The 13,092-nt window shown below is 43.0% G+C and overlaps 1 protein-coding gene across 3 annotated transcripts in view; it reads right to left on the reverse strand.

The window, feature by feature from the left end:
* The window catches only part of RNF180 (ring finger protein 180), a 140,995-nt gene that overhangs the window by 7,611 nt on the left and 120,292 nt on the right, over positions 1-13,092 (reverse strand). For all 3 annotated transcript variants that reach the window (XM_074994269.1, XM_074994268.1, XM_074994270.1), the window contains one exon: positions 9,504-9,629. In XM_074994269.1, the coding sequence (XP_074850370.1) occupies positions 9,504-9,629 (126 nt within the window). The remainder of the gene's footprint in view (positions 1-9,503; positions 9,630-13,092) is intronic.

The following is a 13,092-nucleotide window of genomic DNA, read 5'->3' on the forward strand; positions in this document are numbered from 1 at the left end:
ATTTCCAAAGATAAACCTGGATTTATTTTATCTGATTTCCATTTTGTGAATGAATTTGCTATGGGCATTAAGTTCTATCACCAGAATTATAACTGTGTTTTTATACATAAATCCTCAGTGTATGTTACCCTCTTCAGAGAGTCCTAATCAAGATTGCTATATGTGATGTGCTTTTATTTATTCCAACTTATAGTAAATACAACAAATGCCAGAAGGCTATTTTTGTATCAACAATTTTAAATCATCTTGTAATCAAAGTATAATTATGTAATAACATTAGTTATGACTGGGTAGCTGCTAGAGTCTAAAAGATTTAGACAAATACAATCTTTGATTTGTATCTCTTTGGCTGTGGCCACACTACCCCTCCCTTTTGGAAGAGGCATGTAAATTATGGCTGTTTGAAAATGCAAATGAGGTGCTGATATGAATATTCAGTACCTCATTTGCATAATGGTGGTCACCCGGCCCGTCGAAAGTGCTGATTTTGAAATAAAAATAACGGTGTAGCTGGTGTTTCTTCGAAAGGGTGCCCTGATTTTGAAACCACACTTCTTCTCCCCTCAAAAATTGGGAAGTTGTAGTTATAAATATTAGTTATATTATAATTCTGGTGATAGAACTTTATGCCAGTTGCAAGTTCATTCACAAACTGGAAATCAGATAAAATAAATCTGGATTTATATTTGGAAATTATGTTTAACAAATGTTATAAAAGAGAAACAAAAAAAATATTGGGAAGAAGGGTGCTTTTGAAATCGGGGCACCCTTTCGAACCTCATTTGCATTTTCGAACAGCTATAATTGACAGGCCCCTTCTGAAAGGGAGGGGTAGTGTGGCCACAGCCTATGTGATTTATTTTAAGGAAACCTGCATTAAGTGTATCCTGGATTAGACTTTATAATGTAATCATTCTACATTGAAGAACAGCAATTTTAATATAGGAAATGACTGCTATTCTATAATTGCTCTTGCTGTAGAAATCCACAGAAATGCACCTGATACTGACTTAAAACTATATACAGATCCTGCTTACTTTAACCACATGAGTAATCCCACTGACTTCATAGCAAAGCAATCAGGTGCTGACCCCCAACATGTGGAATAGGTTTTAATTCTCTATCACGTAGGTGTGTCTACAAACTAGTGCAGTAAAAACGGCAGTGTGGACATTGAAGCTCAGGCAGTAGCACTAGCTTTCAAACTCATCCTATTTTCCGAAGCTTTGTCTGCAATGGCAATGGAGCAACAAAATATTTGTCTTTCAAAGGTGCTAAACCTGTGGAACAACTAAAGTTTTACCATAACAGTGCTAGTGTAAACAGCGCACTGCTGTCAGGAGAGCACTCCTGTGGGCAATGTAAACTCTGTGAGAGTGGATGTATTGTGTTACCACAGGTGCTGACAAACAACATGGTTGTGTCACTGAAAGCTGTATAGTGTATGTAGAGAAAGCCTGAGTCTAATCTTGGATATCTAGCCCATGTCTCTGCCTGAGCCACAACATCCACCCAACTATTTTTAGAATATCCACTAATTATTCTAAGCCACGCTAGCATAAATTGTCTGCTTGCACAAGACTCACTCCGAGCTGCAGTGGAGATATACCCTGAGTTAATTAAGTTTCAGATGAAAATGGCAATAGTACAACTAATCTAGAAACCAAATCCTTGCTCTCAAAACATAGAATCATAGGCTGGAAGAGACCTCAGGAGGTCATTGATTCACCCACTGCTCAAAGCAGGACCAATCCCAAAATGACAGTAAAGAATAAAAAATGCTCATTTGCTCCAAAATACATTACAAACCTACTTGGATATGTTTAATTTATGGAAATTGGGGGCTAGATTTTTCCAACACTGCATCATCATACACTAATGCAACTGCAAAATCATCAAATTCACACTGACCCACTTCATCAGGTGCATGAGTGGGGGTTCCAGAGGAGGGTGTAAATTTATAGGCTCATGAAAAGGAGAGATTCCCAGTTAAGAGAAGGGCCAGAACTGACCAGGTAAATTCAATCACATAGGATGCGGCCTGTTATCAACAACTATGTGGAGGTGCAAACATCAAGAGGAAGAAACAAGGTCAACTCAGTCGGGGAGGTTGTGGCCCATTATCAGTAGCTAATGTTCACACCTCCACATTAGCTACTGATAATGGGCCACATCCTCCGACTGAACTGACCTCGTTTCTGGTCTCTTGATGTTCACAGCTCTGTATTAGTTGCTAATAACGGGCCACATCCCTCATGACTGAATTTACCTTGTCAGTTCTGGCCTTCCTCTTGACTGGGACTCCCTTCTTTTCACGAGCCTATAAATTTAGACCCTCCTCTGGAACCTCCATTCATGCATCTGATGAAGTGGGTCTTTGCCAACAAAAGTGTATGCTCCAAAAGGTGCCACAGGACCCCGGATGTTTTTAAAGATACAGACTAACTTGGCTACCCCTCTGATAATTCACACTGTACTCGCCTCCTTTAGAAGAGCGATTCTAGGTGAGTAACTTCTGATAAAAAAAGCCATTTGGGCCATCTCACAAAAATAGCATGTTGATGATCACTGCATAATTAAGGTTGCAAATGAGTTCTGAGTAAGTCTCTGATTCTGGTAATCCCTCTAAAATACTTTAAACAAGTAGTTCATCTCAAAACTTGTAGACTCTTTTAAGTGACATGAACAAGGGTTCTTGAAATAAGTCATCCTAAAAAGATGGACATTTACTTGTGTCTGAAATCACTTAACAGATTTTGCTCCTTTCAACCTGCCGTTCCTCCCAAAATCGTCCCATCCAAAAATCTCCCACAAACAAAGAGAAAAGTAAAAAGTGAAAATAACGTACAGTCTGGTATTCTAGGCTCATCCAGCGAAGAGCAAGGGTATACTGCTTAAAAGTGATTCAACCATTTAGGAGCCTACATACCTTTGACTTTCAATTAGAATTAGCCTCCTCGGGGTCTGAGTCACTTTGAAAATGAGAGGAAGCACTAACTATGTGTGAAAATTTCTCTTTTGTTGCTCAGGCTTAAAATATACTTGACTAAAACCTAATTCGAAGAGATCATATCTGGATTTTTGGAACACAGCTAAGCAATTTAAGCTTAGTGGAAGATGCCATATTACTGCTGGAGATCTAAACCTGAAATTAAAAATACAAATGAAGTCCCTTGTTTTCTTGCACAGATAGAAATTAAAGCATAAGCATTGTAAGGGAGGCTCATTAGAGAAAAAAATAATTTTTCTGCCTAAGAGGTTTGGGGTGGGGGTGGGACATTTTTCCACCTGCAGACCTGAACATTTCCAAAGGAAGGAGGAAAAGCTCCTTGATCACTTCTGGATCCTGCAAACTTCCTGGGAGGCTGGAGTAATAAGAAAGCTCAGAAAAGGCTGTCGGGGCCTTCCTGTGGCCCTATCAAGGTGTGCATAAGAGAAGACCCTCCGGTTATTTTTAAAAAGCTCATCTGGGTCACTCCTAATGCCCATAAGTCTTAAGAGGGCTACAGAAGCCACCTGAACCCCCCTGGCTTTTTGTAGGGCTGCAAGTCTTCATTGTAATCATGGTAGTTCACTTGATGCTGAAGGAACTACTTGCATGCGGGAGTCCAAAGAGCCACACTACGGCAAAGACCTGTTCCCCATCCCTCCACGTTTAACTTCTCCTAAAGCTCAAGAAGTGCACTGTGCTGTAGGATTGCCAGATTTTTGGGGAGGGTTTGTGGGACAGGCAACCCCATCCATGGGATACCCAACTGGGAGGGAGCTGGGGGAAGCCCAGCAGCCTCATGTCTGGAAGGCTGCTGTGTCTAGGAGGGTGCCACAAGGCCAGGACACCCTGCACCCCAGTCAGCTCCTAGCCACCTGGGCTGCTGGGGTTCCCATAGCTGGGGCTGATGGCAGGGCTCTGCACAGCATCCAGCCCCCAGCTGCAGGGCTCCCGGGGTCCTCCTGTCGCTTTGGATGGGTTCCCAGCTGAGCTTGGGCTGGGGTTTACATGGCTTGTGCGGCTGGTGAGACTCTGTGCCACAGATGGCTCCCAGCCGCAGGACTGCCAGGGTCCCCCTGCCTTCCTCCTGCTGGGGTTCCCATGCTGGGTGCCATCTGGGGTGCCATCACTGGTAGCCCCAGCCAGGGCTGGGAATTTCCATGATGAGTCCTGCATTTACGCAAAAATGTCGCCGCCAGACGTTTCCGTGTAAATATGGGACATAGGACTCGTCATGGAAATTCAGGACTGTCCCGGACATTGCGGGATGTCTGGCAACTCTAACTGTGGGCCATCCGTGACCTTCCCAATTTAAATATCCATATTTCAAGAACACATAGCACAGCACTTTAAATTAGAGAATGTCAAAGTTAACACTGTCTGTGAAATCTTAGCTTTGATCCCTTATATGTATGCATTGATACAGTCTTTAACAAGGAGACATACTACTTTATCCACAGCAGTGGTTCCCAAACTTCACAGCATCATGCCCTCTTTTTGATTTTTGAGAAACCCTCACGCCCCCCACCTCTTCTTTACCATCATCCAACCCCCCTTAACAAAAAATTCAATTCGTAATTAGAAATACACCCAAAAGCTTGATATAAATATGTTATTTAACATTAAAAATAGCCACAAATAATTTTTCTTGTCCCCTTGGGGTTGCCTGGTGTAGCCCCAGCTGGCCAGCTGCCTGAGCTTCATGCCAGCCTCCAGAGCTGCCCATGCCAGGTGTCCACCCGCCTGAGACCCACGCTGCCAGAGCTGCCTGCCCAAGCCCCACACCACTGGGGCCAGCCACCCGCTCACCCACCAGATACCAGGGCCAGCCGTCCACTGGCCCACCAGCCACCAGGGCCAGCTGTCCACCTGCCCGCCAGCCGCCCAAGTCCCATGTTACCATGACCAGCCGCCTGCCCACCAGCCACCCACCCCAGCCATGGGCCAGCCGCCTGCCCAAGCCTCACACTGCCAGGGCCAGCCACTCGCCCACCATCCCGAGCTGCCCAAGCCCCACGCTGCTGGGGCCAGCTGCCTGAGCCCCGCGCTGCCAGGGCCAGCCACCTGCCCACCAGCCTGAGCCACCCAAGCCCCGTGCTAATGGGGCCAGCTGCCCAAGGCCTGCTCTACCAGGACCAGCCACCTGAGCCCCATGAGTCCCGCAAGCTGGCCAGCCACCTGAGCCCTGCTAGCCTTGCGAGCCACCCACCCGAGCCCCTCCCCGGCCCTCTCACAAAACCAGGCACCCCCAGATCCCATCTAACCCCATCCTTCTCCTCCTCCCCACACTCACTCTCATTTGCAGAAGGCAGCCAGCTCCATGTGGGTCTTTGCCGTCTGCCTGCTTTTTACAGTGGCTGCGCTGGGTCACCCACATAAAATGGCAGTGGCTGAGAGGCAGAAGCAAAGGCTGGATCTTTCTTCGGGTGGGGGGAATGATGGCGGGGGCTGGGTTGCCTCGCACCCGCCTCTGGAATTTCTTCACACCCCCCAGTTTGTGAAACCATGATCCACAGGATCCCTGCTTCCTTCACTGTGAGGGCTGAACAGTCTTCAGTGAATGATGTTACTGTTTGATGTTTGGGCTAAGATTCTGAAAGTCATAGTTAGATGCCTAAGTAGGTGGACTAACTTTCAAATGCTCGTATTTAAAACAAAAACAATTAAATAAAGGAAGATTTTTATCATGTGTTCTTAGCAGTATAACTCAGAAACTATATTTGTTAGACAGCAGTAGAACATTCTGTCCTACACAGTATGCATACTCTGAGGAGACCTTGTCCTACTCATTGTGCATCTTATGCAGTAAAAAAGAGCCTCTCTGTGGAGACATGCTTCATTGACTGCCCTATTTTGTGAACTGAGTGAAGCAGTCTTGCGATGCTGATCCTATTCGACAGTCACTTTTCCATGTGGTATGGAATGAGGCATGGATTCTTTGGAGCACAGCAGCAAGTTGGACGGCTCCAAAAAAAGTCGTCTCATTCCAGAAACATCCTCACAAATCATGATCTCTCGGCATCTGTACATTAAAACAAGTTTTACTCCACTTTCATAAGCATGCCTGAACAAACATACACTGAATGAGAATTTCCACCTGAATCACAAGAATAAGCATGCACACTGCAATGCTTGCAGATTCAGTAAAAACCTGTTACTGAATAACAGAAAAAGTCAATGTGCAAAGTATTCACATATAAGTATGCCCTTATAAAAGTCACACAAATCAAAAAGGATTTCCACAAAGAACAGAAAAAGGCACAACTGTTACATATGTCCCTAATAAATTTCACATTTCTATGTCCTCCTTCTGAAGCCCTAGTGGCATTCAAAATAAAATTGCAAACAATAGCACTTTTTTCTTCATTTTTTAAATTTGTTTGAACCCATTTTACTCCATCTTAAAAGAAATAAGTCATTCTGAGCTGAGGAAAAGAACTAAGAAGTCGTCTGACAGAATAATCTGCAATTGAAAGAATACTGATACTGGACATTCTTGTGCAACATTAGAAAAATGAAGTTAACGTGGCAGCTTGTGGTGATTTTCTCAATAAAGTATAGATCTCCCAGGAGTATGATATGCAAGGCATGATGTGGTGATATTAGGTAATATAACCACTCTTTAGATTATTGCTATTTTAAAATTGCTGTTTAATTTTTTTTCCAGTGGAGAAACTTCTCAAGATAGTCTACTGATTCACAGCTTCTCAGGACGTGAAATTTTTATTTAAAATAAACAATGCTATTAAGAGGATTACAAAATGATTGTAAAATTCTTTAGTTTTATATCACTTGCTGTTTTTCTGGTATAAATTATCACCCATTTTATTGCATTTTTACATTACAGTTGTGACTTGTATGACTGAAAAGACACACTCACTCTTAGCAATGGACATGTAAGCTAAAACCACTGCTTAAAATGATTTATTTTAATTAATGTATTTATTGAACTACAGGGAGTATCAAGAGTATGGAAGATGGTTTGATATACAGAAATGAAAGGGGGAGGGGGGCTGCTGGCAGGACATGTCCTGGAGGCTCCAAGATTTTGATATACAATTCTCCCCTTGAAACTGAAATAGCCTGAATCAGAGAACAACCGGGGAGCGCTGTACGACTGATCTTCTTTTCCAGGCATCAGAAAATGGGGCAGCGGGGGCAGGGGAATTGCAATTGTCAGGTCAGTGAATTGCCTGCGGGAAGGGGAACTTGTGGTGGATTATCTTAAATTACCAGTGTTATATATAGTATATATATTTTAAAATTATGACAGAGGCACCTACAGCATATAGATGTGTAACCCTTTCGCATTTCTATAAAAGAAAATCAGTCAAAATTCTGACAACACTAGAGCAGCAGACATTTTGCGCACTGCAACTAGTGACAAGAGGGAAGTGAAGGTGGGAGAAGTGCACAGGTGTTGCCAGAGCTGCTCCCCTACAGAGAGAGCTGAGGGAAAAACTTCACCAGTGCATGTGGCGAGCACACATAACTAATGTGGAATGGGCAAGAACAAGCACTCGAAGAATAAACCTCCCTACATAATACAAATGCTGTCCAGCTGTCAAAAGCTTCGTATACTGACATTTAGTCGAATCCATTGTGGACTCACACTCTCGTCAGATCTGGCATTCTCTGATAGGCAGCTATTATCTTCAAGGTTAATTTATTCTGACTTCTACACTATTAAAGCTGAACAATGTATTTTGGGGGTGCTTCTGCCCTATGGGAAGCCTGTCTGGTGTTAAATTAGAAGACAACAACCAGCTCTGCATTAAGTACTCCAGCTGCTGGGTATGTAATATTATCAGTTCTCTGTACACATCATCCACAGCCACAAAACACATACTTATGCAATGCAGTAAAATACGGTACTGTAAAAAGAAAGGAGTGGTCACCTTCAATGGTCTGGACAGTCTTGTCCCTGCCTACATCACTGATACCTTCTAATCATATTCAGAAATATGACCAATCACACTGCATCTTTTTTCCCCCTTCTCTCCTTCACCACTTAATGCCTCTTCTAATTTTACCTCTTGCCTGAAATCCGACCCCAGAAACTCATACTCTCCTCATTCAAGGCCTTCCTTACAATCCATTTTCTCCCACAAAGTTGACAAACACTGACCCATTTCAGTACTACAGTGTTACTGAACCAGTTAACAAAAATATAGTATGTGCAATCACCATTTGTCAAAGCTTTTGCTATGCTTTTTTGAGCATTGCCTTTTACAGCTTGATCTTGGAAACGCCAATTCTGACAGGTGCCAAGAGTGCCTAACTCCTTCCTTTCTCAGCATCTTGCCCAATGGCATCTTAGACTGCCTTGTCTTCATTTACGTATGTTCTGTCTGACCTGTGCACGCAACTGGCACTTAATAAATTACTGAAATAACAATAATTACCAAATATATGCTCGTGTTAAAACAATAACATGATCAACTTGGCATAACCATAATACCAAAATAAAAATGGCTGAAAGAGAAAAAGGAAAGAAAGTCACACACTTGCTTTTTCTTGATGCCAAGAGCTCTATGGGGGGCTTTTGCCTGTGAGCAATATCAAAGAAGTCCTGCCAAGACATTGAACTTCACAGTCTACATGCAGAATACTGATGCCCTGGAGCATTTCTTGTTTTCAGTGTCAAAATGATGATCTTGGCTGGCCCAGTTTTACAAGCAGTAACCTAGAATTCACCTTATTTGACCTGCAAACAGGACTGCATAGACTCACCTAGAAGTTAAAAATAGGCAATATATTTTGACATGTTTTTAGAATCCAAGAGCCTTGGTCTTAAAAACAGGACAAAATATTGGAATAAGATTTGTTGATAAGACTCATTACTCTGGAGAAGCACTATCAGACTTAGAATATTCTGATCACCTGGTGCTATATCACATCACTAGCTATAACAGCAAATACAGATGAAGTATAAGGAAAGAAGAGCTGTGAGGCTGAAATAAAGGGGTACACTGGGGAAGGGGGAGAATCGGACATGTTAATTCTCTAGTCAAAAATAAATAATTTTTAATTAACTGCCAATATGCTAGTATTAAGTTATTACAAGTGGATGACTGCTTCCTGCATACAATAGATATAGTATTGCAGGGTGAAAAAAAACAACAAAGGACATAAAATAAAGATTAAACCATTGTTATTCTGTTTCATGTGTAGGAAGCCAGTAGTATTAGGTCCCATTTAATAGATTTCTAAAGTGGCATTTTATAATTTTTACAAGAGAGTGACTCTGTGGCTTCTTTTTGATGTTCACTCGGAGCAGAAATTTTTCACAAAGAAAAGATCCTACAAATATCTTTCTATGTTTACAAAAGATTTTTCAAAATATATGTACAATTGTATATACAATTACTATGACCGCATGCACACTGGACTTCCAGAATTATAACTGAACATTTGCACATGAAAATTGAGTGCATGAACATACTTGAAAACTAGACTCTGCATATCTAAAGAGTTACATTGTCCAAAGTATTTTTTGCAGTAAGCTTCTTACCTTCACAACTTCTGAATGGCTTCCTGCAGCTGGGCAGGGGCCATTTTGCAGAACTTGATTTTTGAAAGCATTCTTTTAATTTTAAATATTCTTCTGGGAAGAAAGATTTTGTGGACTTGTTCAGTTCTGCAATTAATGAAAAATAAGATATTATTATAAAATGAATACATCCAGAAATGTATTTGGACAAATGCACAGAACAAAAGTGAAACTGCCTTATCTATTATACAACATATCTGTAATTACTACATCATCACTACATTTTCAAGCTGACAAAGACTACAACAGAATGAGATTGTGCAGCTATAGCCAGTGTAGTTCTTCAATTTATTCTTCCTCCTTCTTATCTCCAAGTTCTTTATAGACATAAGAAATTAAGAACAAGAAAAAATCCTTTGCTTAATTACAAATATTCCACTTTTAAAATTAAGCAAGCAAACACATTAAAAATAGATGCATACAAGCTGTAAATGACCACAACCAGCAAACATCACACACTTACTCAAGAAATCTATATTACAAAGTAGTGATGACCCAATATACAGACATGTACAATTTGATCCAATGTATACAATGTGCTGTTAGACTATCTTGATAAAGTTTAGTGAATTTCAATGCTTTTTCATGAACATATAATCATAGATCTGATGCCATTACTCAGGATACATTCTGGTATTTTCCTTAAATGCAGAGGGACAGAATAGATCATCAAGACTAGTAGACAGGATTAGGTATTGAAAAAAACTGTCTAGATTGTTACTTACAGTCACATCCATATTGTGGGTTAACAGGGATTATTATTTAACCAAATGCTGATTGGAACTGAAGACATTTCCTTAGGAGATTAAATTAATAACTCTCAGGGATGAAGCGTTATTAATCCCAAGCAGCCATCAATTACTTAAGAAATATTTGGGGGGTAATTTTATTATTGACCTAAATCTCCCAAAAAGTTCTGATAATAGGGTTGCCCTATTTCTAATCACACAGAACTGAACACCGTTGCCCCACCCCAGCTCTGAGGCCCTGCCTCTACTCGCTTCATTCACCCTCCCTCTGCTGTCCACTCTCAAGAGACTAGGTCAAGGGTGCAGGAGGAGGTGAGGGCTTTGACTGGGAGTGTGGGATATGGGATAGGCTCAGGGATGGGGCTTTTGGTGTGTAGGAGAGGGCTCTGGGCTGGGGCAGTGGGTTGGACTGCAGGCTCTGCGAGAGAGTTAAGCTGTGGGAGGAGGTTCTGAACCTGAGGCAGGGAACTCAGGTGTGGGAAGGTAGTGGAGGATGCAGGCAGCTCCCTCAAACAGCTCCTGGTTAGTGCTACAGCAGGGCTCAGGGCTTGCTGCCTGCTCTGACTCCATGCGGCTCCTGGGAGAGGCTTGCATGTCCCTCTCGTCCCTAGGCAGATGGGCTAGGAGGTTCCATGTGTAGCCCTCATCTGGAGGCACTGCTCTTGCAGTTCGCATTGGCTGCAGTTCTTGGCCAATAGGAGCTGCAGAGCCAGTGCAGAGTCACCACAGCTGCCTTTGTACCTAGGAGCTAGATATTCCAGGAGCTATGCTGAGCCAGAGCAGGCAGCGAGCCTGGCACCTGGTGCTATCCCACCATCTGGACTTCTAACAGCTCAGTCAGCTGTGCTGAACAGAGTGGCCAGGTTCCCTTTTTGACTGGGTATTCCAGTAGAACATCAGATGCCTGACAATCTTATCTGAAAGATAGGGACATAACACAGCAAGGCCAGGATCTTGCTGGCCACATTAACCTGCCTATAGCAATACACTCAAAGAAATCAACAGTGAGAAAAGAAAACCAACTATAAAATGTTTTCCCCTACCATGGCAAGGAATGGGATTGCAGAGTCAAAAGATAAACTTGAAGAATCAGTAAGTTAGAGGAAAGGCTTTTAAAACCCAAGCACTGGCAATCAGAAATACAGAACTCCCTTCGAGGGCCAAGGAAGTGCGCTCCCATTGACTACTAATAGTTGTGCCCACAATTTAAAATTTTCCCTTTAAGAGACAGAGGCCACATAAGTCTCAGGTGAAAATCAAGCCCCAAACACTCACACAGAGTTATGCATCTGAGTCACTGGGCTCAATTTATTACTTTCAAAACTTAGATATAGTTTCATATATAGCCCTAGATGCCTTGTCAATGATGGATGCTTTATAAATTTTTAAAGGCCAAATCTTTCCCTCTGTGTCAAGGCAGAGAAAGCTGAGCCTTCTGCAGGCAGGTTCCCAAAAGACTAGGGAGAAAGACTAGGGCTGCAGTAGTCGTTACTATTGTGAAGATCTGTGGATTTGCAAATCCACTGGCATTGTTACCCCTTCTCCCCAAGCTTGCCCCTTAAAATTCTACTGTGTAGTTTTCCCCAGAGTCAGCCCTCCCGGCACCCAGCAATCCCCAGTCCTTTCATCATCCCCCAACAAAAAAACCCCCCACCACTTCTTTTGGATCCCCTGATAATAAGGAGGAAGAGGCCAGAATTGACCCTAACTAATTCACTGACAATTTATAAAACAGTAAACTCTTTTGTATCCGGTAACCCTGGGACCAGGAGGTTGCCAGATATGCAAACATTCCGGTTAATTGAGAGTAGCTGTAGGGAGGGACAGGTGGGGTCAGTGCCTTCCCTTAAGAAAGTTCAATTTCTCCTGTCCCCCAGCACTGGCTCCCTCCTAACTGCTGCCCCATTTACCTTTTGGTGGGGACAGCAGGAGCCACTGGCAGGGCTTGCACATGGCCATATGGTACAGGGAACCACTGGCAGGACTTACACATGGCTGTGCAGCATGGGGACCAGCTGGTGGGGTTCAGAGGTCACCATGCAGTGCAGGGAGCCACTGTCATGGCTCAGAGATCACTGCACAGAGCAGGCAGGTGCTAGCAGGGCTCAGAGATTTCTGCATGTCACGGGGAGCCCGTGACTGCTGCCCTGCAGCCAATCCCCTGCCTGGACACGAGGAATCTGTAAGTACCCTAGCTGGCGCTGGGAGGAGCAGCCACAGTGTGGCAGGACTTGCCTGGCAGCTCTGAGTGGAGATCTACCAATAAACCTGCTGAGCCTGGGGAGGCTTGTGCAGAACCCCAGGACTGTCTGGGGGGAAAAAAAGGAAGCTGCATCATGGTTCAGGGTTTGCCAGCATTATGCCGGTTATCTGAGAGTTCCGGCTGATCAAATACCGGATGAACAAGAGTTTACTGTATGAACAACCTGCATACATCTTCACCAGTAATTTTCAATGCATGTGGAAGATTTACATACTAACTGAATACTTTTTGATTAAAGTACCATTAGGATCATGAGGAATAACTCTGATAAGACTCTGCTTGACTTTAACAGGATGCACACAGTATGTCTTAACATCCACTTCCTAGACAACAAATCATTTCAACTTTCTTGCTCACAATTAGGCATAGAAATCCATATTTAGGGATATATAAAAATGGCCTGATTTTCAGAGAACAATTTCCATTGGCTCCAGCTGCAGGTGCTCTGTAACCTCTGAAAATCACTTTTGTTTTAAGTGCCTAGATATGGAACCTTAAGTGAGGCAGCGAGGTGGATTTGAATATTTACCTACAACTC

This window comes from Carettochelys insculpta, chromosome 5 (genome assembly GCF_033958435.1).
Source record: "Carettochelys insculpta isolate YL-2023 chromosome 5, ASM3395843v1, whole genome shotgun sequence".
Taxonomy (NCBI): Eukaryota; Metazoa; Chordata; order Testudines; family Carettochelyidae; genus Carettochelys; species Carettochelys insculpta.